A 27,339-nucleotide genomic window follows, 5' to 3' on the forward strand; every position below is an offset into this window, starting at 1 on the left:
GAAGTGTTGGCCTTGTGGTATTATCCCTAAACTATTAATCCAGAAACTTAGGTAATGTTCTAGGGGTCTGGGTTCAAATCCCAACACACCAGGTGGTGGGACTTTGAATCCAATATAAATACATACGAAAACTGACAGGGACAGATGTTTATATGGTGAATAAATAATCACTGAATTTGGAGTTGATGGTGTGTGAGTTAGAATAAGGCATAGGTTCAAGTCCCACCAGCTCCAGGGATCTTTAATAATATTTCTAAACTGGTTGACTAGAAAATATATGAAACTGCAATAAAGACTGACAGAGGGTTCTTGTGATGCAGTGGTAGTGTCTCTATCTCTGGACAAGGAGACCTGAGTTCATGTCCCAGTTATAATAACATATCTGGATAGGTTGATTAGAAAGTGTCCAGCAATAAGGACCAACAGTAAAATATAAGAAACATTTGCATTTATTTAGCCCCCTTCACAATTTCACGACATCCCAAAGAGTTTCATAAAGACCACCTGGCATTGACCTAGACACCTGAAAAGACAATGGCAGACACAGCTCTGTCAACCCTGCAAAGTTCTCCTTTGGAACATCTGGGGGCTCATGCTAAATTGGGAGAGCTGTCTCACAGACTAGTCAGGCAGTAGCCTGATATGGTCATACTCATGGAACCATACCTGACAGATAGTGTCCCACTGACCACCATCACCATAGAATCCCTACATTGTGAAAGCAGGCCATTTATCCCATGAGATCCACACATAGATTGGTGTACTGTGTTATTGCAACAAAGGTACAGTGCAGCGATTCATATTAACCCAGATGCCCAAATGGCTAGAACGACTGCATGTCAGCTGAACTGTAGCGGCTGTCTTCTGAAGGGAATGGTACAAACCATGAATCTTGTTGCTAAATTTATTCTTCTCCTTATGGATAGTTATTATATTTTTTTTCCACAGCATGCTAAACTTGGATTTCAAAGTTATTTTTATTGATGAGTGCAACTGGTGATTTTAAAGTGGTTCTTTAAACTGACATCAATGACTAATTTGATTCTTGTTTTTTTTTTGGCAAAAGGAGTTTGCGAAGAAACTGGAAGGAAAGATGATTGAGCTGAATTTAGCAGTGGGTATGGGAGAAGCTATCCTATCTATCTGCCACCCAGACTCTATCACAACCATCAAGCATTGGATCACAATAATCCGAGCCAGATTCGAAGAGGTGATTAACTTGAAATAGGGATGTAATCGAGCAGCTGTGTACAGTTTATATCATTTTCAAATGTGACAGAAATGGACTGTTCTAGACTATGAGTCACCAGGCTGTGAATCACCATATTAACTCATTAGTTGCAATTTATTTCTTTGCTCCATGTGCATATAACATATGTATGGATTACAGAAGAATATAATTATATATAATAAATTGCAAATAATGTACGTGTACTTTAAAAGAGTTTAGATTTTCAGCAGTGGATTTCTTGCCTGTTTTACTGCAACCCCCAATCCCAGTCTCACTCTTCCAGGTTTATTGCGACATTGTGACAATGCTACTTTTTGTAATTTGGGGGAATTGAGCATAATGAATCCCAAGAATTAAGACAATTTAAAAAGGAAAATGGCCACCCTTTATCTCTTCAGATTTCATCCTGCAAAATGATACATATGTGTTTCAAGTTCTAGCCTTCACATTTCTTTGATCTTACCCACACAATCTCTATGTATTGTCGAGATAGTTCCAAAAGCAGTTGCTTCCAGACACCTTCCAATGCTGATATGAGTAGTGAAGGGCTGATGTGGGAGTGATTTGACAGTTTTTTTCCTAAGTCATTTTGTTCTGCTCCTTGGCTGAGAGAAGATGCTTTCCATATGGTGAATTGAGAGAGTGGAGACTTATTATCTTTATCTTCCTGGTATGCAGTTAAAGCTGTACTAATCAACACCATGAACAGTAAACTGTAACACAGGCAGATGATCCAACTTTGTGAAGGGAAACGGTTCCCAATTCTATGGGATCTGAGAGAGTGCCTAAAAACTTAACCAGTACATAGGAATCTCAATTATCCGAACGACACAAGCGGGGAGCATTTTGTTTGGATAATCGAATGCTGGACCTTGCGGTCTTGTTCGGATAATCTGAAATTCGAATAATCAACATTTGGATAATCAAGGTTCCTCTGTAATAGCTGCAGTGGGTAGTTTATACATGGTTTGTGGAAGGACAGGGCTGATAATGCGAAATGGCAATTTCCCTTTTCAGTCTTAAACTGCATGATATATTAGATTTCTACAATTAGCCAATTGACATGTTGGTATTGTTAAAATACAGTGTTAAAGAACAAAAATGAAAAGTGCATCTTTCCAAACTTCAGCGATTTCTTTTTTCTTGTTAATTTTGTTTTGTTGTAAAATATCAGGTAACTGCATGGGCTAAACAGCATCAACTGCGGCTTGAAGCAGCCCTCGCAGATGTTATTGCTAATCAAGAGTTACTGGAGAGCCTGTTGGGCTGGTTACAGTGGGCAGAGACGATACTGACTCAGAGAGACCAAGAATCACTTCCACAGGAGATCGAAGAAGTGAAAACGCTTATTGCCGAGCACCAGGTAATCACCATTGAACTTAGAAGCAGAGCTTGTACACTTAATAATATCCAGATACACTTAGCAAGATGCTAACATTTGATGTAGGTTTTACCTTGGTGATATAATACTGCATTCTTCTTCATTTATTACACCAGACAGTTCTTTCAAAGTTGCTGGAAAGTGGAACTGAGACATGGGTAGTTCAGGAGTATCAAAGCTTCAAAATGTCCTCCATGATGTAATGATGTCTGCATTCCTAGGATTTGAAAGGCATTAGACCAGTTGTGTGCTTACATATAATCATTTTGTTGGTGTGTTTGTTACTTCAGGGCAATTAATAAGAACAACATTTGGTTTTAAAATATTTCATGGATCTATATTCCATGTGATGAGGTAGATTGACAGAAACCACCAGTTAGGCTCATATATGAAGACTAGCCTTTTGAATGAGCTCGTGAAGTACAGCTGCTTGCAACCCATTACATGCAAACTCCCAAACAGAATACTGCCAGTGCTGGAAGTCTGAACTGAAAGTGCAAAATGCTGAAAATCCTCAGCAGGTTAGACAGCATCAGTGGAGAGAAATAGAGTTAGAGTTTCAAGTCAGTAACCCTTGCATTAGAATGGAAGAAAGATGAAAATGTAATAGGTTTAGAGGTGCAAGAGGAGTAAGAAGAAAAGGTTATGTATGTGACGCAGTGAGTGGCAGATTAAATATAAATGTAAATGATGCAAAAGCCAAAGGTACAGGTGATTGTAAAAAATAAAAATGTGTCCAAATAATAAGTGAATGGTTGCATAGCTTGTTACAAAGTGACAGCAAACCAAATGCAAGTTAAGGAATGAAGAAATAAGTGTGAACAAAACATAGTCAAAGCAGAGGTTAGAAACTAAAATTATTGAACTTAAAATTATTGAGTCATAAGATGAGAAGCTGTTCATCAAACTTGCCTTGAGGTCTGCTGGAACATAATAGCAGGCGAAGGACTGAAGGAGAGGGAGCAAGGTGGTGAATTGGAGTGACAAGCAATTAGGAGCTCAGGTTCATGCTTACAACTGAAGAGGGCTGCTCCCCAAAGTGGTCACCCAGTCTACATTTTGTCTGTTCAGTGAAGTAGAATCATGATGTGGAGGTGCTGATATTGGACTGGGGTGGACAAAGTCAGAAATCACACGACATAGTCCCACAGGTTTATTTGAAACCACAAGCTTTCAGACTGCTACTCCTTCACTGACTTTTCCTGATGAAGGGGCTATGCTCTAAAGCAAAGATTGATGAGCAATGAATGCTAAAGTGAATGAATTAAAGAAGTTCAATAAATCACTGTCTAGGCAATTGAGAAAGAAAAGTGTAAATATATCAATGTCACATCTATGCTTGCATGCAAAGATGCTGTCAGAAAGGTGAGTGGGATTTTGCATTGGTTGAGAAGTGGATCAGGACATTACAGAGGAAAGGATCACTTTGGATTGCTGTAAAGGGAGAACAGGACAACATCAGTTTTGGTGGTTGGATGATGTCAAAGGCAAATGAGGACAAGGAGAATCCTATCATGTTTTGGGAGTGAGGGGATTGGATCAAAGCAGAGGTGGGTGAAATGGCATGGATGTGGTGGAGAGTCCTGTCAAACACTGGGGTATTCCTTGGTGAAGGAAAAACAAAAGACATGTCGTAAGCGCTAGTGTAAAAGGTTGAATCATCTGAAAACGACACGGGAGATGGGAATGTTAGGAAAATGGAATAGACTCCTTACCAGAAGCAAGGTGTGAGAGGTTTACTCAAGGTAGTTTTTGCTGTCTGTCGACCTGCAGTGAAAATTAATTGATAACTATCCCTAGAAATAGAGACAAAAAAAGATAACTTTACCTCTATACAAGAAGAAAGAATATTGGGAAGTGGAGCAAGATTCTTTTGCCAATAATACCCTCACATTTTAATTTTAAACATTTTAACCCTAGTCTTTCATGGAGGAAATGACCAGAAAGCAGCCAGATGTGGATAAAGTAACAAAAACATACAAGAGGAAAGCTGCAGAACCAACCCAGATTGCATCCCAAATTCCTGTCATTGATAAAGGAAGGTCAAGTAAGTGTTGATCTAAATAATCTTTGATGTTGTAACATCTGTTCATTTTCAGTGATTTCCATTTTGAGCTTGAGTGTAACATGAACTTTGAATAATGGGTCAGAAATTTACTGTCAATGTAATAGTGATGCTGATGGCAAATGAAATCATTTAAATTATACAGCAACTTCAAACAAGGGGCAGAGACCAGATTAAACTTGAATTTTTATCTCAGTTCTTCCAATCTGTCGATAGCTTTGTGAAAACTTATCTCCCTGTCTGGCCATCATTGGAGTCAATTAAGCGGCAATAAAATTGATACATAATTGTCCATTGAAATGGGGTGGCAAGCCATTCAACTCCTAACTACAGAAAGACAAGGAGTAAAGTCAGATGAACCACACAGCATTGACTGAGACATCTGAAGTATCAATCACATGGCAGTTAGCTGTGCAGAGTCTTTTTTGTTACCTGGGGTCCTGTGTTGAAATTGGGAGGGTTGTCCCATGGACTAATCAGACATCCTGACTTAGTGATGTTTACCAGTTTATATCTTACAGCCGAAATCCCAGAATCATCCTTCACCATCCCTAGGTATTTTCTGTCCCACTACAGTGGTGTAGAGTCAGGAAGGAGTTTCTTTGAGAATCCTGAACTTGGCCCCATGACTTTTTTTAAATTCTATCATGGAATGTGAGTATCATTGACAAGGCCAGCATTTGTTGACTGTTGCTGATTACCCTTGAATAGAGTAACTTGCTGGGCCAGTTCAGAGAGTCGTGAGAGACAGCCACATTACTGTGGGTTTGTCCCACACTGGTAAGACCAGGTAAGGATGTTAGGTGCCCTTCCCCAAATGATATGAGGGAGCCAGATGCGCTTTCACAATATTAATGCTTTCATGGTCACCATTACTTGTAGATTTTGCAGATTTGTGAACTGATTTATAAGTTCCACCAGCTGCCATATTGGGAATTGAATCCTTGCCCCACAGCCTTAGCCTTGGCCTTGGCCTTTAGATTATTAGTCCAGTGATGTTATCACTACCTGTAAGTTTTTCCCTAAATATCTCTTAGCATCAGGTCAAACAGGGCAAGAAAACCTCCTGCTTATTACTACCAATCACCTTCGTTGAGCTTATAAATTGGTGTTCCTCCATATTGATCACCACTTGAAAAAAACTGGAGATAGAAAGGTCTCAAAATGTATCTGAGTGGGCAATTTCAATGTCCATCACCAAGACAGCACTACTTCAAGCTGGTCAAGTCCTGAAGGACATAACTGCTAGAGTGAGCATGCAACAGGTAATAAGCAACCAACAAGAGGGAAAAACATATTTGACCTCATTCTCTTCAGTCTTCCTGTTACACTCAGTCATGTTTGCATGAGGTAATTAATCTAAGTGTAGGAGGAGATTCCAAGCATTATCACCATCAATGATGGACATCAGTGCATAATAGAAGGCTGAAGTATTTGCAACTATCTATAGCCAGGAGTGCAAAGTGTAAATGCATCTCAGCCTCCTTCTGAAATTCTGAACATCACAGATGCCAGTCTTCAGACAAATACATTCACTCCATGTGACATCAAGGACTGGCTAAAGGCATTGGATGCAGCAAAGTCTATGGACCATGTCAGCATTCTAGTGGTAGGACTGATGACCTCAGCTCCAAAGGCAATTGTATCTCTAGCCAAGCTAGTCCAGTATAGCTATAACATACCTCCCCAGCAATGTGGAAAATTGCTCAGGTATGCTGTGTCCACAAAAAGCAGGACAAATCCATCCGGCCCAGTTACCATTCCATCTTTCTACTCTCGGTCATTAGCATAGTGATGGGAGCTGTCATAATCAGTGATAAGAGGGGGCAAACTGAAAATTTAAGAAGGAAGTTAAAGGGAAAGTGAGATTAAGAGAAATTAAGGAAGACAACAGAATCAACAGAGCAGAAAACTCAAGGAGGGATCATACAGTATGATCAAGTGAAATAGGGATTGATAGGAAGGGTGAGGGGAGTAACAAATTAAAAATATTATATATGAATGCACTAAACATAAGAAATAAGGTGGATGAGCTTGAGGCTCAGTTGGGAATTGGCACGATGTTGTGGGGATAATTGAGACATGGCTTCAAGTGGACAGGGCCTGGGAAAAGAATATTCAAGGCTTTGTGCTATCGAAAGGACAGACTGACAGACAGAGGGAGTGGGGTGGCCCTGTTGGTGAGGAATGATGTTCAGCCCCTTGCGAGGGGGGACATAGAATCAGGAGATGTATAGTCAGTATGGATAGAGCTGAAAAATCCTAAGGGTAGAAAGACCCTAATGGCAGTTATCTACAGGCCCCCAAACAGTAGTCTGGATACAGGGTGTAAGTTGAATGAGGAGCTGAAATTGGCCTGTTGCAAAGGTATTACTATAGTTGATATGGGGGATTTAAACATGCAGGTAGACTGGGAGAATCAGGATGGTACTGGATTCCAAGAAAGGGAGTTTGTGGAGTGCCTCCAAGATGGACTCTTAGAACAGCTTGTCCTGGAGCTTACCAAGGAGATAGCAGTTCTGGATCTGTTGTGCTATCGAAAGGACAGATTTGATCATGTACCTTGAAGTAAAGGAGCCATGAGGAGGTAGTGACCATAATATGATAAGTTTTAATTTGCAATTTGAGAGGGAGAATCGGAAGTGTCAGTATTGCAGTTGAACAAAGGGAACTATGGGGCTATGAGGGAGGAGCTGGCCACAGTTCAATGTTTCAGTACCCTATCAGGGATGGCAGTGGAACAACAATGGCAGGTATTTCTGGATATAATGCAGAAGGTGCAGGATCAGCTCATTCCAAAGAGGAAGAAAGATCATAAGGGGAGACAGGAGTGGCCGTGGCTGACGAGGAAAGTTAAGGACTGTATAAAGATTAAAGAGAAGTATAACATAGGAAAGATGAGCGGGAAGCTGTAGGACTGGGAAAATTTTAAAGAGCAACAGAGGATAACTAAAAAGGCAATATGCGGAGAAAAAGTGAGATACATAGGTAAACTGGCCAAAAATATAAAGGCAGATACTAAAAGTTTTTTAGGTATGTGAAAAGAAAAAAAATGGTTAAGACTACAATTGGGTCCTTGAAGACAGAAATGGCTGAATTTATTATGGGGAGCAAGGAAATGGCAGAAGAGTTGAATAGGTACTTTGGTTCTGTCTTGACTGGGGAAGACACAAGTAATCTCCCAAATGTAATAGTGACTGAAGGACCTAGGGTAATGGATGAACTGAAGGGAGTTTATATTAGGCAGGAAATGGTGTTGGATAGACTGTTAGGTCTGAAAGCTAAGTCCCCGGGACCTGATGGTCTGCATCCCAGGGTACTTAAGGAGGGGGCTTTAGAAATCATGGACGCATTGGGACATTTTCCAATGTTCTATCGATTCAGGATCAGTTCCTACGAATTGGAGGGTGACGAATGTTGTCCCACTTTTCAAGAAAGGAGGGAGAGGGAAACAGGGAATTACGGACGGATTAGCTTAAAGTCAGTGGTGGGAAAGATGCTGGAGTCAACTATAAAAGATAAAATTACGACTCATTTGGATAACAGTAACAGAATAGGTTAGAGTCAGCATGGATTTACGAAAGGGAAATCATGCTTGACTAATCCTCTGGAATTTTTTGAGGATGTAACTATGAAGATAGACAAGGGAGAGCCAGTGGATGTCGTGCACCTGGACTTTCAGAAAGCGTTTGATAAAGTCACACAAAGGAGATTAGTGAGCAAAAATTAGGGCACATGGTATTGGGGTCAAAATACTGACTTGGATTGAAAACTGGCTGGCTGACAGGAAGCAAAGATTAGTGATAAATGGGTTCCTTTCGGAATGGCAGGTGGTGACCAGTGGAGTACCACAATGTTCAGTGCTGGGATCGCAGCTGTTTACAATATACATGAACGATATAGATGAAGATATTAAAAGTAATATTAGAAAATTTGCTGATGACACAAAGCTGGGTAGCAGGATAAAACGTGAGGAGGATGTTATGAGAATACAGGGTGACTTGGACAAGCTAAGTGAGTGGATGGATGCATGACAGATGCAGTTTAATGTAGATAAATGTGTGGTTATCCACTTTGGCGGCAAGAACAGGAAGGACGATTACTATCTAAATGGAGTCAAGTTAGGCAAAGGGGCAGTACAATGAGATCTAGGTGTTCTTGTACTTCAGTCAATGAAAGCAAGCATGCAGGTACAGCAGGCAGTGAAGAAAGCTAATGGCATGCTGGCCTTCATAACAAGAGGAATTGAGTACAGGATCAAAGAGGTCCTTCTGCAGTTGTACAGGGCCCTGGTGAGACTGCACCTGGAATATTGTGTGCAGTTTTGGTCTCCAAGTTTGAGGAAGGGCATTCTGGCTATTGAGGGAGTGCAGCGTAGTTTCACGAGGTCAATTCACAGAATGGTGGGACTATCATACGTTGAAAGATTGGAGCGACTGGGCTTGTATACACTTGATTTTTTGAAGGAAGAGAGGGCATCTGATTGAGACGTACAAGATGATTAAAGGATTGGACATTCTAGAGCAGGAAGCATCTTTCAGTTGATGGGTGATCCAGAATCTGAGGACACAGTTTAAAAATAAGGAGTAGGCCATTTAGAACAGAGTTGAGAAGAAACTTATTCACCCAGAGAGTGGTGGGTACATGGAATGCTGTGCCTCAGAAGGTAGTGGAGGCCAAGTCTCTGGATACTTTCAAGAAGGAGATAGATAGAGCTCTTAAAGATTATGGATCAAGGGTTATGGGGATAAGGCAGGAACAGGATATTGATTGTGGATGACCAGCCATGATCATAATGAATGGTGGTTCTGGCTCGAAGAGCTAGAATGGCCTACTCTTGCACCTACTGTCTATTGATATCAAGCAATTCTTTCTCTACAATAGCCTGTTTACGATGTGCATTTGGGTTTCACCAAGGTCATTCTGCTGCTAAACTCATTTCAGCCTTGTTCCAAACATGGACAAAAAAAGTTGAACTCAAGGCGAAAGTAACTGCCCCGGCTTCATCATTATTTCCTCAATGACCTTCCTTTCATCATAAGGTCAGAAGGGGCTGACAATTGCACAATTCTCAGCACCGGTCATAACTGCTCAGATATTGAAGCCATCCATGTACATAAGAAGCAAGATCTGGACAACATCCAGGCTTAGGTGACAAGCGGCAAGTAACATTAGTGCCAGGCAATACTCAGTTCCAAGATAAAAGATTCTGGATTAGTGGTGCTGGAAGAGCACAGCAGTTCAGGCAGCATCCAAGTAGCTTCGAAATCGACGTTTCGGGCAAAAGCCCTTCATCAGGAATAAAGGCAGTGAGCCTGAAGCGTGGAGAGATAAGCTAGAGGAGGGTGAGGGGGGGAGAAAGTAGCATAGAGTACAATGAGTGAGTGGGGGAGGGGATGAAGGTGATAGGTCAAGGAGGAGAGGGTGGAGTAGATAGGTGGAAAATAAGATAGGCAGGTAGGACAAGTCCGGACAAGTCATGGGGACAGTTACTGAGCTGGAAGTTTAGAACTAGGGTGAGGTGGGGGAAGGGGAAATGAGGAAGCTGGTGAAGTCCACATTGATGCCCTGGGGTTGAAGTGTTCCGAGGCGGAAGATGAGGCTTTCTTCCTCCAGGCGTCTGGTGGTGAGGGAGCGGCGGTGAAGGAGGCCCAGGACCTCCATGTCCTCAGCAGAGTGGGAGGGGGAGTTGAAATGTTGGACCACGGGGCAGTGTGGTTGATTGGTGCGGGTGTCCCGGAGATGTTCCCTAAAGCACTCTGCTAGGAGGCGCCCAGTCTCCCCAATGTAGAGGAGACCACATCGGGAGCAACGGATACAATAAATGATATTAGTGGATGTGCAAGTAAAACTTTGATGGATGTGGAAGGCTCCTTTAGGGCCTTGGATAGAGGTGAGGGAGGAGGTGTGGGCGCAGGTTTTACAGTTCCTACGGTGGCAGGGGAAAGTGCCAGGATTGGAGGGTGGGTTGTTTGGGGGCGTGGACCTGACCAGGTAGTCGCGGAGGGAATGATCTTTGCGGAAGGCGGAAAGGGGTGGGGAGGGAAATATATCCCTGGTAGTGGGGTTTGTTTGGAGGTGGCGGAAATGTCGGCGGATGATTTGGTTTATGCGAAGATTGGTAGGGTGGAAGGTGAGCACCAGGGGTGTTCTGTCCTTGTTACAGTTGGAGGGGTGGGGTCTGAGGGCAGAGGTGCGGGATGTAGACGAGATGCGTTAGAGGGCATCTTTAACCACGTGGGAAGGGAAATTGCGGTCTCTAAAGAAGGAGGCCATCTGGTGTGTTCTGTGGTGGAACTGGTCCTCCTGGGAGCAGATCCGGCGAAGACGGAGGAATTGGGAATACGGGATGGCATTTTTGCAAGACGTAGGAGGGAAGAGGTGTAATCCAGGTAGCTGTGGGAGTCGGTGGGTTTGTAAAAAATGTCAGTGTCAAGTCGGTCGTCATTAATGGAGATGGAGAGGTCCAGGAAGGGGAGGGAGGTGTCAGAGATGGTCCAGGTAAATTTAAGGTCAGGGTGGAATGTGTTGGTGAAGTTGATGAATTGCTCAACCTCCTCGTGGGAGCACGAGGTGGCGCCAATGCAGTCATCAATCTAGCGGAGGAAGAGGTGGGGAGTGGTGCCGGTGTAATTACGGAAGATCACTGCTCTACGTAGCCAACAAAGAGACAGGCATAGCTGGGGCCCATACGTGTGCCCATGGCTACCCCTTTGGTCTGGAGGAAGTGGGAGGATTCAAAAGAGAAATTGTTAAGGGTGAGGACCAGTTCGGCCAAACGAATGAGAGTGTCGGTGGAAGGGTACTGTTGGGGACCTCTGGAGAGGAAAAAACGGAGGGCTTGGAGGCCCTGGTCATGGCGGATGGAGGTGTCGAGGGGTTGGAAATCCATGGTGAAGATGAGGCGATGGGGGCCAGGGAAACGGAAGTCTTGGAGGAGGTGGAGGGCGTGGGTGGTGTCTAGAACATATGTGGGGAGTTCCTGGACTAGGGGGGATAGGACAGTAATGAAGTAGGTAGAGATGAGCTCAGTGGGGCAGGAGCATGCTGAGACAATGGGTCGGCCAGGGTGGTCAGGCTTGTGGATCTTGAGAAGGAGGTAGAACGGGGCAGTGCGGGGTTCCCGGACTATAAGGTTGGAAGCTGTTGGTGGGAGGTCTCCTGAGGTGATGAGGTTCTGTATGGTCTGGGAGATGATGGTTTGGTGATGGGGGGTGGGGTCATGATCGAGGGGGCAGTCGGAAGAGGTGTCCTCGAGTTGACGTTTGGCTTCAGCGGTGTAGAGGTCATTGCGCCAGACTACCACTGCGCCCCCTTTATCCGCTGGCTTGATGGTGAGGTTGGGATTGGAGCAGAGGGATTGGAGGGCTGCGCGTTGTGAGGGTGAGAGGTTGGAGTGGGGGAGGGAGGTAGACAGGTTGAGGCGGTTAATGTCCCGGCGGCAGTTGGAAATGAAGAGGTCGAGGGCAGGTAATAGGCCAGCGCAGGGTGTCCAGGTGGATGCAGTGTGTTGGAGGTGGGCGAAGGGGTCCTCGGAAGGTGGGCGCGAGTCCTGATTGTGAAAGTAAGCTCGGAGGCGGAGACGACGGAAAAATTGTTCAACATCACGGCGTGTATTAAGTTCATTGATGCGTGGATGGAGGGGGATGAAGGTGAGTCCTTTGCTGAGGACTGATCGTTCGTCCTCGGTGAGGGGGAGGTCTGGGGGGATGGTGAAAACTCGGCAGGGCTGGGAGGTGGGATCTGGTGTGGGTGTAGAGCTGGGAGTGGGGTCGGAGCCAGTACCTGGAGTGGGTGTGATGGTGGGGGGAATGGGGGTGGAGTCATGAGCAGGGATAGTGTTCCCCTTGGGGTTCTGGCGGGTGGGGATAGTGACAGTGGGGTCTGTGGGGGGCATGTCAGCAGAATGCAGGTGAGTGGCGCTGGTGGGGGCGGAAGTGGTGGTGACCACGGCAGTAGGGGTGGCGGGAGTCACTGAGCATGTGGCATCAGCGATGATGTGAAGAGCAGAAGTGATGTCAGGTGTGATGCATGAGGAATGTTGAGGGGTGGAAGTGGTTGTGGGAGTGGCCATGATGGTGGCAGAAGTTACATCATCAATCAGCGTGGGGGTGGTAGCTGCATCAGCCGCATGGCTAATGGTGGAATAGGTTCCGAGGCCAGGGGAATGTTCTGGGATGTTTGAGGAGCGCTGGTTATGGAGGTGGGTGGATAAAAGATTGTTGTACTTACAGTTTTTGATGTTTGAGATGGAATTGAAATACTGTTTGTTGAGAGTATGAATTCTCCTGAGGATGTAGTACAGAGTGGGTCCTTTGCAATTCTGAGAGAGTGTGGCCCTCAGCTGAGGGAGGGCTGACTGGAGAGAAGTTAGGTGCCGGCGCATTGCTGCAAGCGTGAAGCGGAGGATCCTGAAGGAGAACTGTTGCTGGTGTTTTTGAATCTGTAGTCTGTACTATTTGTCCTGTTCGGGTCCGAACTCTGCTGGTTTAAAGGTGGTCTGAAGTCCGTGTAGGATGAGTTGGTTACGGAGGGAGGCACTGAGGAAGCGAATGTGGCTGTGGTAGTGAGTTTGTTTCACGACATGGTTGAAGAGCTTCAGGGCAGAGGAAATGACCTGGGAGTTGCAGTGGGAGAGGGACTCCCTGAGATTCTTGTAGAGAGAGGAGAGGAGGAAAACTTCTTCAAGGCAGGCATCCTTGCAAGAGGATTCGCAGTAGGGTTAAAATCAATTCGGTAAAAACAATGACTGCAGATGCTGGAAACCAGATTCTGGATTAGTCCAACCACTGTGTCTTGATGTTCAATGACTTTACCATTGCTGAATCTCCCACAGTCAACATCCTGGGGTTTGACCAGAAACTGAACTGGACCAGCCATATAAATACTGTGGCTACAGCAGCTGGTTAGAGCTGAGAATCCTGCAGTGAGTAACTCATCCCCTGTCGCCAGAAAGTCCTTTCTCCATCTACAAATCAGGAGTGTGAAGGAATATTTTGTACTTGTCTGGAGGAGTGTTGTTATCCAGGATAAAACTGCCACTTGATTAACACCTCTTCTGTCATAGTAATAGAAGTAGGTTATTTGACCCTTCAAGCCTGCTCCAACATTGCTCTTTCTTAGGCAGCCTCTCTGCATCGAGAATGATTCACGGTTTACAGTAATAAGATCACAGTTAATCTGGTTGTTGATTCAACTCTACTTTCTGAACCCCATAATCCTTGATTCCCTTGACTATCAAATATCCATCCAACTCAGATTTACATAAACTTAAAGACTAGCCTCTACTATTTTTTGGAGAAAAGGATTCCATGCACTTAACATCTCTTTGAAAGAAAAAATAAAATCCTCCTTGCCATCCAACGTTCGTTTGTATCTGTAAACCATGACTTCACTTTACCCTTCAAAGGAAGCATCCTCCTGATAGCTTGGCCATTCTCCTTAAGATTGCTTATGTTTCAGCAAGGTCACTTCTTGTCCTAAACTTCAGTGGATATAATAAGTTGAAGCCACCATAGTCTTAATAGAGGATAGGGCTACTCCTTCGTTAGAAAGAGACAACTTTCTAAGCGTCATCACACCTCAGCAAAGGGTTAGGGTGAAAAGGAGAGTCCTTTTGTAACCTCAGCAAGTGTGAGATTTGAATCCATATTGTTAGCATTTCTCTGCATTACAAACCTGCCATTCAACCAACTGAACTAACTGACCTCCAATGGAATAGACTTAACCTGTTCAACCTTTCTTCATATTAAATGTTCACTTATTCCACCATTGCGCACACTGTGACAATAGTATGTACTGTCTGCAGCAACTCACCAAAGCTCCTTCGACAGTGAGGAGGATTGTCAGAGGCTACAGCAGGATATGGACAGGTTGGAGACTTGGGTGCAGAAATGGCAGGTGGAGTTTAATCAGGACATTTTGGGAGGTGTAATGCAGGAGGGAAGTAAACAGTAAATGGCAGAACCCCTAAGTCTCATCAACTTTCATAGGGATCTAAGCATACGGGTCCACATTTCCCTGAAAGTGGCCACATAAATGGATAAGGTGGTCAAGAAGGCATTTGGCCTGTTTGTCTTTATCAGTCGGGGTATAGGGTATAAAAATCAGTAAGTCATGTTGCAGCCATATAACACTTCAGTGAGGCCACATTTAGAATATTGTGTGCAGTTCTGGTTGCCAAACTACCAAAAGAATGTGGAGGCTTTGAAGACGGTACAGAAACAGTTCACCAGGATTTTGCCTGTTTGGGAGGTATTAGCTATGAGGAAAGATTGGGCAAACTTGGTTTGTTTTCACCTGAAGGTTGAGGGGGCGACATGCCAGAAGTTTATAAAATTATGAGAAGTATGGTTAGAATCGATAGTTGGAGTCTTTTTCCCAGTGTAGAAATGTCAGTATAAAAAGGGATAAGTGTAATGAAGATGAGAGGCAAGTTTTTTTTTAAACATAGAAACACTACTTAGGCAGTGTCTCCCACCCATCCTACTCCGCTAATCAAAAAAAAAGGTTCTGTGTACCGGATTGGTAAGGTTACTGGGTTTTTTTCAGTAGTCTCTTTGGGAATTCAGAACAGTAGGGATGGATGTTAGGGCAGTTGAATACTCATCCTGTGGAATGTGAGAGGTAAGGGTCACCACGTGTGTCCCCCCAATTTCATCTGCGGGAAGTGCACCAAATCCAGCTCCTTGGAAAACTGTGTTTAAGAACTGGAGCTGGATGAACTTCGGATCATTCGGGAGGCTGGGGCGTAATTGAAAGGAGTTACAGGGAGGTAGTCACACCTCTGGTACAGGAAAAAGGGTAGATGGGTTACTGATCCCAGTCCCAAGCCTCCAACTCGGCACAGCCCTCTGGACCTGTCCATCACTTTTCTCAGCTATCTGCTCCACCCTCCTCTCCAACCTATCACCTTCGTCCCCACTTTCATTTACCTATTGCATTCTCACCTCCCTTTCAATTATGTCTCAGCCCAATGGCCCACAAGCCTTATTCCTGATCATCCCAAAATGACGATTCTCCTGCTCCTCAGATGCTGCCTGACCTGCTGTGCTTTTCCAGCACCACATTCTCAACTCTGATCTCCAGCATCTGTAGTCCTCACTTTCTCCGAGTAGATCGGTTACAGTCAGGGGATGGAAACGGAACAGGCAGACAGTGCAGGGATCCCTGTGGTTGTTCCCTTCAATAACAAGTGTACCGTTTTGGATAATGTTGAATGCGATGACTTCCAGGATGAGTCATGGGGTACAGATCTCTGGCACAGAGTCTGTCCCTGTTGTTCAGAAGGGTAGGGGGGAGAGGAGCAAAGCATTAGTCATTAGGAACTCCATAGTTAGGAGGACAGAGAGGAGATTCTGTGGGAGAGAGAGACTCGCAGTTGGTGTATTGCCTCCGAGGTGGCGGGGTTCGTGATGTCTCGGATCATGTTTTCAAGGTCCTTAAGGGGGAGTAGCCCCAAGTCGTGGTCCACATAGACATCAATGACATAGGTAGGAAAAGGGATGGGGATGTAATGCAGAAATTCAGGGAGCGAGGGTGGAAGCTTAGAGCTAGGAGAAACAGTTGTTATCTCTGGTTTGTTACCCGAGCCACGTGCTGGTGAGGAGAGGAATACGGAGAGAGAGGAGTTGAACACGTGGCTACAGGGATGGTGCAGGAGAGAGGGATTCGGATACCTGGATAATTGGGGCTCATTCTAGGGTAGGTGGGACCTTGACAAACGGAATGGTCTCCCAATATCCTGGGGGAGAAATTTGGTAATGCTCTTCAGGAGGATTTCAACTAATTCAGCAGGGGGATGGGAACCTGAATTGTAGCTCCGGTGTAAAGAAGGTTGAGAGTAGTGAGGTCATTAATAAGGTTTCAAGGTTGCAAGAGTGTACCAGCAGGCAAGACGGTGGTTTGAAGCGTGTCTGCTTCAATGCCAGGAGCATCCATAATAAGGTGGGTGAACCTGCGGCATGGGCTGGTATCTGGGACTTCAATGTTGTGGCCATTTTGGAATGGGGACAGGAATATTTGTTGCAGGTTCTGGGGTTTAGATGTTTCAGTAAGAACAGGGAAGGTGGTAAAAGGGTGGAGGGATGGCATTCTTAGTCAAGGACAGTATTACGGTGGCAGAAAAGACGTTTGATGAGGACTCATCTACTGAGGTAGTATGGGCTGAAGTTACAAACAGGAAAGGAGAGGTCACCGTTTTGGGAATTTTCTATAGGCCTCTGAATAGTTCAAGAGATGGAGAGGAAAGGATCGCAAAGATGATTATGGATAGGAATGAAAGTAACAGGATAGTTGTTATGGGGGACTTTAACTTTCCAAGTATTGACTGGAAATGCTATATTTTGAGTACTTTAGATGGGTCATTTTTTGTCCAATGTGTGCAGGAGGGTTTCCTGACACAGTATGTAGGTAGTCCAACAAGAGATCGTTATTGGATTTGGGTAATGAACCAGGCTGAATGTTAGATTTGGAGGGAGGTGAGCACTTTGGTGATCGTGACTACAATTAGGCTATATTTACTTCAGTGATGGAAAGGGATAGGTACATGCCAAAGGGCAAGAGTTATCGCTGCGGAAAAGCAATTATGATGCAATTAGGCAAGATTTAGGATGCATAGGATGGGGAAGGAAATTACATGGGATGGGCACGATTGAAATGTGGAGCTTATTCAAGGAGCAGCTACTGATTGTTCTTGATAAGTATGTACCTGTCAGGCAGGGAGGAAATGTTTGAGAAGAGAGCTGTGGTCACTAAAGAAGTTAAGCTCTTGTCAACAGGAAGACGGCGGCTTAGGTTAGGATGAGACGTGAAGGCTCAGTTAGGGTGCTTGAGAGTTACAAGTTAGCCAGGAAGGACCTAAAGAGAGAGCAAAGTAGAGTCAAAAGGGGACAAAAGTAGTCTTTGGCAGTTAGATTCAGGGAAAACCTTAAAGCTTTCTACGGGTATTTCAGGAATAAAAGTAAGATTAGGGCCAGTCAGGGACAGTATTGGGAAGTTGTACGTGGAGTCCAAGGAGATAGGAGTTTAACAATACTGAGATACAGGCTATTAGACAGGATTGAGGTTCATAGGAGGTGTTAGCAATTCTGTAGAGTGTGAAAATAGGTAAGTCTCCTGGGCTGGATGGCATTTATCCTAGGATTCTCTCGGAAGGTAGGGAGGTGATTGCAGAACATCTGGCTTTGATCTGTATGTCTTCATTGTCCAAAGGAATAGTGCCAGAAGATGGAGGATAGCAAATGTTGTCCCCTTGTTCAAGAAGGGGAGTAGAGACAATCCTGGCAATTATAGACAAGTGAGCCTTACTTCGGTTATGGGTAAAGTATTGGAAAGGATTATAAGAGGTAGGATTTATGATATTCTAGAAAGGAATAATTTGACTAGGGATAGTAAACTTGGTTTTGTGAAGGCTAGGTTGTGCCTCTCAAACCTTAATGAGTTTTTTGAGAAGATGAATAAACAGGTGGATGAGGGTAAAGCGGTTGATGTGGTGTATATGGATTTCTGTAAAGCATTTGATAAGGTTCTCCACAGTAGTCTATTGCAGGAAATACGAAGGCATGGGATTGAGGGTGATTTAGCGGTTTGGATCAGAAATTGGCTGGCTGAAGGAAGACAGAGGGTGATGGTTGATGGGGAATATTCATCCTGGAGTTCAGTTACTCGTGGTATACTGAAAGGATCTGTTTTGAAACCACTGCTGTTTGTCCTGGAAGAGGATGTAGAATGATGGGTTAGTAAATTTGCGGATGGCACTAAAGTCGGTGGAGTTGTGAATAATGCTGAAGGATGTTGCAGGTTACAGAGGGACATAGCTGAGCTGCAGAGCTGGGCTGAGAGGTGGCAAATAGAGTTTAATGCAGAAAAGTGTGAGATGATTCACTTTGGATGGAGCAACAGGAATAGAGTACTGGGCTAGTGGTAAGGTTCTTGGTAGTGTAGTGAGCAGAGAGAACTCGGTACATAGGTGTACATAGATCCTGACAGCTGCCATCCAGGTCGGTCGGGTTGTTAAGAAGGCCTACGCTGCATTAGCATTTATTGGTAGAGGGATTGAGTTTTGGAACCATGAGTTCATGTTGCAGCTACAAAACTGGTGCGCCCTCACTTGGAATATTGCATAAAGTTCTGGTCACCACATTATAGGAAGGATGTCGAAGCATTGGAAAGGATTCAGAGGAGATTTACCAGGATGTTGCCTGGTATAGAGGGAAGGTCTTATGAGGAAACGCTGAGGGACTTGAGGCTATTTTTGTTACAGAGAAGAAGGTTGAGAGGTGATTTAATCAAGACATACAAGATGATTAGATAGGGTGAACAGAGAGAGCTTGTTTCCTCGGATGGTGATGGCTAGCACGAGGAGACATAGCTTTAAATTGAGGGGTAATAGATATAGGACAGATGTCAGAGGTAGATTCTTTACTCAGAGATTAGTAATGGTTTGGAATGCCGTGCCTGCAACGGTTGTAGACTCGCCAATTTTAATGACATTTAAATGGTCATTGGATAAACTTATGGATGATAATGGAATTGTGTAGGTTGGATGGACTTCAAACTGGTTTCACAAGTTGGTGCTACATTGAGGGCTGAAGGGCCTGCACTATGCTGTAGTGTGTCTGTAGTGTGTTCTGCTGTATCCTTGGTTCCACTGCCAGGCCAAGAGTCCCGCTTCAGCTGTAGATGCCACCTTGAGTGGCACCATCTTGAAGAGGCCACCTGCATCACCATCCCAGATCACTGGAGGAGCTTTGCTACCTCTGTGGTCCACCCTGAACATCCTCACTGCCGTAGTCTCATATTGCCAGGAGAAGCCACGTCCGCGACTCGGCATACAGCCACACCGATGCTGCCAAACAAACCTTCCACAGAATAGAAGGAAAAGAATACCAAAAGAGAAGGAAAATAGAGTGAAAGAAAAGAGCAGAGGCAAAAGTAAAACAAAGAAGAAAAGCAGATGGGACCAGATTTGCTCTGGGCAAGTGCCTGTGCACCAAATGTTGCATAGATGAACCCTTTATTGATAAAGCCTTTATTATTACTTGGATTGTACATTCCAGATAACTTTAAGAATTATATGAAATGCAGGAATGAACTGTATACAATAGCAAAATACTGCAAATGTTAGAGACCTGAAATAAAAACAGACTGGAGAAACTTAGCCAGTCTGATAGCTTCTGGACAGAAGCTTAGAATTAATGTTTCAAGTCTAATATGAACTGTATTTATTTTCGATAGAGACTCTTTCTGTTAAATGTTAAAAGCTCCCTATTATATTAGTTCAATATTGGTTTGTTCTATCCTCATTCAGAGCTTCAACAGGCAATCATTTTTATTACATGTAAATTTTTAAAAAAATAATTACTTTTGAAAGGAAACTTACAATTTGGCCAGATGTGATTTTGTAGAATTGTTGTATTTGTTTTGGTGCGGCTCTATTCTTTTGATGTTTAATTTTGTTAATGTTTAATTTTGTTTGACTCCTGTCTGATAAATTTGATATCTTCTGAGATGGGGGTCTGTGATTATGTTGGAGAACTGAAGTAAATTTGTACATTTACGCAGCAAGCCAGATCCAAATTGAAATTATCCCTCCGTTCAACTATATTAACAGTCTTTGGTGTGGTCTGTATCATAGGGAAAAGACTGCCAGCAAGGGCTCTGTATTCACCTGCAACACAAACCATTGAGACTAAAAATCCACGTGCTAACCTACTCGTCAGTAAGTGGCAGCAAGTCTGGTTGTTGGCTCTGGACAGACGACGGAAACTCAATGACGCACTTGATAGACTGGAAGAGGTAAATGTTTTAAGACTTGTAATGAATGTAATGACAACCAGTAAATTCTTTTAAGCCTGTATTCTCTCAAATGGAATAAAATTGAACTGAGGATTTTATTTTGACGAAGGAATACAATTGCTGATGACTACTTCAATGAAAATCAGACTTTTGAAAATGAAAGAGGCATTATAGAATCATAAATTACAGTAGCACAGAGGAAGGCCATTCATCCCATCAAATCGACACTGAAGAGCATTCTAGTTAGTTTTAATCTCTGCTTTTGTCACATATTTTGTCACGTTGGCATAAGTAGGGAAGTTGTGTTGGGTATGCTAGAGGTTATTAAGGTGGACAGATCGCCAGGACCGGATGGGATCTATCCCAGGTTGCTGAGGGAGGTGAGAGAGGAAATAGCTGGGGCCTTGACAGATATCTTTGTAGCATCCTTAAATACAGGTGAGGTGCTGGAGGACTGGAGGGTTGCACATGTTGGCCACCTGTACAAGAAGGGTAGTAGGGATATTCCGGGTAACTACAGACTACTGAGCCTGACGGTGGTGGAGAAGTTGCTGGAGTGGGTACTGAGAGATAGGATCTATTTATATTTTAAAAAGAATGAGCTTATCAATGATAGGCAACATGGTTTTGTGCAGAGGAGATCGTGCCTTGCCAACTTAATAGAGTTCTTCGAGGAAGTGACCAAGTTATTAGGTGAAGGAAGGGCTGTTGATGTCATTTACATGGACTTTAGTAAGGCATTTGATAAGGTTCTCCATTGTAGACTAATGGAGAAAGTGAAGTCACATGGTGTGCAGAATGTTCTAGCTAGGTGGATAAAGAACTGGTTGAGCAACAGGAGACAGAGAGTAGTAGTTGAAGGGAGTTTTTCGAAATGGAGAAAGGTTGACCAGTGATATTCCACAGGGGTCAGTATTGGGGCCACTGTTGTTTGTAATATAAATAAATAATCGAGAAGAGGGCACTGTTGGTATGATCAGCAAGTTTGCAAATGACACAAAGATTGGGGGAGTAGCAGAAAGCATAAGGGACTGTCAGAGAATATAGGAGGATATAGATAGACTGGAGAGTTGGGCGGGAAAGTGGCAGATGGCTTTCAATCCAGACAAATGTGAGGTGATACATTTAGGCAAGACTAATTCTAGAGCGAATTATACAATGAATGAAGAGCCTTGGGAAAAGTTGATGGGCAGAGAGATCTGGGAGTGCAGGTCCATTGTACCCTGAAGGTTGCTGCACAGGTGGATAGAGTGGTCAAGAAGGCATATGGTATGCTTGCCTTCATTGGACGGGGTATTGAGTATAAGAGCTGGCAAGTCATGTTAACACTGTACAAGACATTGGTTCGGCCGCATTTAGAATACTGTGTACAATTCTGGTCGCCACATTACCAAAAGGATGTGGACACCTTGGAGAGAAGGTATATGAGGATGTTGCCTGGTATGGAAGGTGCTAGCTATGAAGACAGGTTGAGTAGGTTAGGTTTATTTTCACTAGAAAAAAGGAGATTGAGGGGGGACTTGATTGAGGTTTACAAAATCATGAAGGGTATAGACAGGGTGGATAGAGACAAGTTTTTTCCCAGGGTGAAGGATTCAATAACAAGAGGTCATGTTTTCAAGGTGAGAGGTGGAAAGTTTAAAGGGGATACATGCGGTAAGTACTTCACACAGAGGGTGGTGGGTGTTTGTAATGCGTTGCTAGCAGAGGTGGTAGAGGCAGGCACGGTAGATTAATTTAAGATGTGTCTGGACAGATGTATGAGTAGGTGGAGAGCAGAGGGATACAGATGCTTAGGAATTGACCGACAGGTTTAAACAGTATATTTGGATCGGCTCAGGCTTGGAGGGCTGAAGGGCCTGTTCCTGGGCTGTAGGTTTTCTTTGTTCTTTGTCCCTGCAACATTTTTGCTTCAAAAGTATCCAGTACAGTTTTGAAGACTGCTATTGGATCTGTATCCACTACCCTATCAGGCAGTACATTTCAAATCCTAACCAGTCACGATGTAAAAAAAGTGTTTGTTTATGTCGCTTCATTTCTCAGATGGTGGTTAAAAAAGCAATTAGCTGCTTCAATAACTGATTACACGTTGTAATAAGCAGTAGATTTTGTCAAATGAGTCCTAAGGAGACCTTTTCTGATGGCCTTTCTGTATTTTATCAAATAAACCACAAAGTAAACTTGTGGAAGTTACCAAATAAGCATTCCTTTCTGAGCCACTTCATTTTTTTTTAAGAGACTTGTAGAAATCTTGAATGTGGATTGCTTTTCTAGATTACGTGCAATGTTCTTCAACTAACATTGTGTACAAAGTACATTAGCATTAAGTATGTAAGTTAGCTCACTTAGCTGGAAGGTTTGATTTCAGACGTTTTGTCACCATGACTAGGTAACATCATCAGTGAGAGTCTCCCCTAAAGCGAAGACTCTGATGATGTTACCGAGTCATGGTGACGAAATATCTGAAAACAAACCTTCCAGCTCAGCGAGCTAACTTAGATACTTACCATCAACCTGAGCGACAAATCTTCTCAAAAATCGCTAATACATTAACATTGTTTATATTTATATTAACTTTCAACAATTACTTTATTCTTCTAATTTAAAAGTGCAGATCTCTTGCAAGATTTAAACTGTTAAAACTGGCATCTACCTGACAATGTAGAAAATTGCCCAGGTATGTCCCGTACATGAAAAACCGGTTTAGTCTAACCTAGCAAATTATTGCAGGCAGTCTATTCTTGATGCGTGACATGAAGAAGGTGCCATCAGCAGTGCTATCAAGCAGCACCTGCTCAGCAACAATCTGCTCAGTGATGCCCAGTTTGGGTTCTGCCAGGGCCACTCAGCTCCTGACCTCATTACAGCCTTGGTTCAAACATGAACAAAAGAGATGAATTCCAGAGGGAAGGTGAGAGTGATAGTCCTTGACATCAAGTCTGCATTTGAGCAAGTGTGGAGTCAAGAAGCCGAGCAAAACTGGAATCAATGGGTGTCAGAGCCAAACTTTCCATTGGTTTGAGTCATATCTGGCAAATAGGAAGTTGGATGTCAGTCATTATCAGTTCCAGGATATCTCTGCAAGTGTTCCTCATCACCATGTCCTCAGCCCAACCATCTTCAGCTACTTCATCAGTGATTACAAGGTCAGAAGTGGGGATGTTTGCTGAAGATTGCACAATGTTCAACACCATTCACAACTCCTCAAATACTGAAGCAATCCATATTCAAATGCAGCAAGATCTAGACAGTATCCAAGCTTGGGCTGAGAAATGGCAAGTAACATTTGCGCTTCACAAATGCCAGGCAATGACCACCACCAGTAAGAGACAATCTAACTACCGCCCCTTGACATTCAAAGTTGATGTCATCACTGAATCCACGATCAACATCCTGGGGGTTTTCATTGAACAGAAACTCAATTGGAATCACCACATAAACATAGTGGCTACAAGAGCAGGTCAGAGGTGAGGAATACTGTGGCAAGTAAGTCACCTGCTGACAACCTTCTCTACTTCCCCATCCCTGAAGAATCTGTCCACTATCTACCAGGCACAAGTCAGGAGTGAGATAGAATACTCCCCACTTGCCTGGATGGGTACAGCTCCAACAACCATCAAGAAGCTTGACACTACGCAGGACAGAGCAGTCTGCTTGATAGTCACCACATCAGCAAACATCCACTCCCTCCATCACTGATGATCAGTAACAGCAGTGTGTACTATCTCCAAGATGTACTGCAGAAATTCACCAAAGATCATTAGACAGCACCTTCCAAACCCATGACCACTTCCATCAAGAAGGACAAGGGCAACAGATATGTGGGAAAACCATATACAAATTCATCTCCAAGCCATTCGTCGTCCTGTCCTGTAAAATATATCACCTTTCCTTCTAGATCACTGGGCCAAAATCCTGGAATTCCCTCCCAAACAGGAATTGTGGGTCAACCTACAGCATGTGGACTGCAGCGGTTCAAGAAGCAGTTCACCACCAGAGCAACTAGGGATAGGCAATAAATGCTGGCCAGCCAGCGATGCCCTCATTCCACGAGTGAACTAAAAACAAAAGTTGGGTTTAATTATTTGTATAAACTATCTAATCATGCAACTGGAACATTTTAATGTTTATATAAGGGAGCAATTAAAATGTTTTGTTGAGCTTGCTTACTTTATTTGGCAATCCAGCTGTTTCCTTCATTGTGAAATTATAAATTCAAATACTTCTCGATCTTAAGTATTTAAGGAATTTTTTAAATGACCTGTTAACCTGCTCCGTCTAGAATTTGTTTGTATTTTTGATAGTATCACAAACCAGTTGTTCCTTGTTCAAGTTTTTCGAGGGTATTTGTGCTGATGGGATTTTATTTTTATTCTTGAGAAGGAAGGGAAAGGTGCTAATTTGTGGAATTTCCATGAAACTTGGCCAAAATGATCTCACTGAGATTTTATTTCAAAGATAAAATTTACTTAAGATATGCTTCCCTTACAGCTGAAAGAGTTTGCCAACTTTGATTTTGATGTTTGGCGAAAGAGATACATGCGATGGATGAACCACAAGAAGTCCAGAGTAATGGATTTCTTCAGGCGCATTGACAAAGATCAGGACGGGAAGATCACAAGACAAGAGTTTATTGATGGAATCCTCTCTTCAAGTGAGTGTTTACAAATCCATTATAATGTCTATGCAAAGATGAATATTTCCCAAGGAACTGAAAATCATACAAATTTATTTCCCTAGTACATTTAAAGTATCCAATGCAACAGAAGAAAAAGCTTTCTCCATTTTCTCGATCTTTTCCATACCATTTTTCTTCAACGCTGGCAATATATTCCAAACTGTGGCAATCGTTTGACTGAAGAGAACAAATTGTGCTGCTGATCTTATCTCAGTGGCCATTAGTTAATAACCTCATCATTCAATGGAAGTAGTTTTTTTTCTTGCTTACCTTATCCATAACTCCTGAAGTGTTGAATGTAGCAACAAAACTGCAGATAGAATCTCTACAGTGTTGAAAGAAACCATTTGGCCCATCGAGTCCTCACTAACCCTTTGAACAGCATTCCACTCAGACCCATCCCTAAACCCCATGTAAGCGGTTTGCCATGGTTAACCCCTCTAACCTGCATGTCGCTGGATTTTACAGGGCAATGTTTTGCATAGCCAAACCACTTGAACGTCTTTGGACTGCGGGAGGAAATCCACACAGATATGGGGAGAACATGAAAATTCCACGCAGTCAGCCGAGGATGGAATTGAACCCCTAAGCCATGATGCTGTACTCAAAATCTATAACCAAAATGGAATAGGAATTATTTCTAATGAAGTATATACAATTGAAATATAGTTTTGCCCTTTCTCTCCATCAATGCTAGCTGATCAGCTGAATATTTCCAATATATTCACTTATTCTGTCATACCTTGAATGTTTATGTTAATCCCCTCTGTTGTGATGCATTCTAGTTTATCATTACCTCAATAATCTTTACAGAGTAAAACTTGCATGAAAATTTGTTTTGCTTTTTCTAATCTACTTGTTGCTCTTCTCCAGAGAGGTAAATTTAACAATAAACCTGATTTCCCTTCATTCAACACAGTCACACATATAGCTCACTTACAGAAAACACATAAATGATTATACTTAATATCTAGAAGCAGCTGTCTGATACACTTGGAAGTGAGTGTGCCTGTGTATATTTGCTTTTACTTTGCCCAGAGATACTGACATATCCTTACCACATCTCTGCCACTTTGAGGGCGATCTGCCTGCTCACCACAGATTGGGAATTGAACTTCATAACCTTCTAGCTCCATTGAGCTCTGTATGTGCTGAACCATTGAGATTCTTGGGTTTTACTAGTCTTGAACTGGTAGTAGGTTAATAATTAATGGAAAAGTATCTATTGTGCTGGCACATAGTAATTTAGTTACGTTCACAGGTTGAACTCAGGAGAAGAACATTGTGACAATATTCAACTAAAAGGACTGTGTATATTGTATTGTTCTGTAGAGTTTCCCACCAGTCGTCTGGAGATGAGTGCAGTGGCAGATATATTTGATCGAGATGGCGATGGCTACATTGATTATTACGAGTTTGTGGCAGCCCTTCATCCAAACAAAGATGCTTACAAGCCTCTTACTGATGCAGACAAAATTGAAGATGAGGTAAACTATCATTATGCATTGAATCTAAGTTTTGAATTCTGGGACTTAGGAACTTCTGACAGTCAGTCCACTTCTGATTTTTAAAGGAACCCATCGGATAATATTTGTTTAAATTTATGATAGATTTTATTTTACTGCCAGTGATTATTTAAGTGATTAAATGTTTCAGTCTCAATTTGCTATAACTGTCGCATTTGTGCTTTATTGTAGGTGACACGGCAAGTAGCAAAATGTAAATGTGCAAAGCGGTTTCAGGTGGAACAGATTGGGGAGAACAAGTACAGGGTGAGTGTTGCAATCTTTACTATGCCTCAGGCTGAGACGAAGTGATAATGTCTGCAACTTTGAAACTATAATCTTTGGCTTTTAGGGTTGCTAAAGACTAAAGTAGAGACTGAAGTTAACTGCGGTTAATAAATAACCAACATTCTTCCAACTAAAACAACATTATTCCAATCTTAAGTTGTACTGTATATGGCAAGCACATTTGAATGTCAAAGTTGTAGAAGGAATGACTAAACCCAGACTTTATGAACTGATAGCAGTTAGCAATCAGCTTTAATCTGGAAATAATCTAAACACAGATTTGACCTAAGTGCCAGTTGCTACAAATTTGGATGGTTATGAAACTACATTTGAAGAAACTGTGGATATAAATCAAAGCAATGAAATGTTGCTGACATCTTGGAATTTCTGCCT

The 27,339-nt window shown here is 43.0% G+C and overlaps 1 protein-coding gene across 15 annotated transcripts in view; it reads left to right on the forward strand.

Annotated features, from left to right (window-relative positions):
- dst (dystonin) overlaps positions 1 to 27,339 on the forward strand; it is a 622,282-nt gene that overhangs the window by 566,978 nt on the left and 27,965 nt on the right. For all 15 annotated transcript variants that reach the window (XM_072558451.1, XM_072558477.1, XM_072558489.1 and 12 more), the window contains 7 exons: positions 1,067 to 1,210; positions 2,406 to 2,594; positions 4,533 to 4,659; positions 20,315 to 20,475; positions 24,967 to 25,129; positions 26,486 to 26,640; positions 26,851 to 26,925. In XM_072558451.1, coding sequence (XP_072414552.1) covers positions 1,067 to 1,210; positions 2,406 to 2,594; positions 4,533 to 4,659; positions 20,315 to 20,475; positions 24,967 to 25,129; positions 26,486 to 26,640; positions 26,851 to 26,925 — 1,014 coding nt within the window. The remainder of the gene's footprint in view (positions 1 to 1,066; positions 1,211 to 2,405; positions 2,595 to 4,532; positions 4,660 to 20,314; positions 20,476 to 24,966; positions 25,130 to 26,485; positions 26,641 to 26,850; positions 26,926 to 27,339) is intronic.

This window comes from Chiloscyllium punctatum, chromosome 3 (genome assembly GCF_047496795.1).
Source record: "Chiloscyllium punctatum isolate Juve2018m chromosome 3, sChiPun1.3, whole genome shotgun sequence".
In the NCBI taxonomy this organism is placed as follows: domain Eukaryota; kingdom Metazoa; phylum Chordata; class Chondrichthyes; order Orectolobiformes; family Hemiscylliidae; genus Chiloscyllium; species Chiloscyllium punctatum.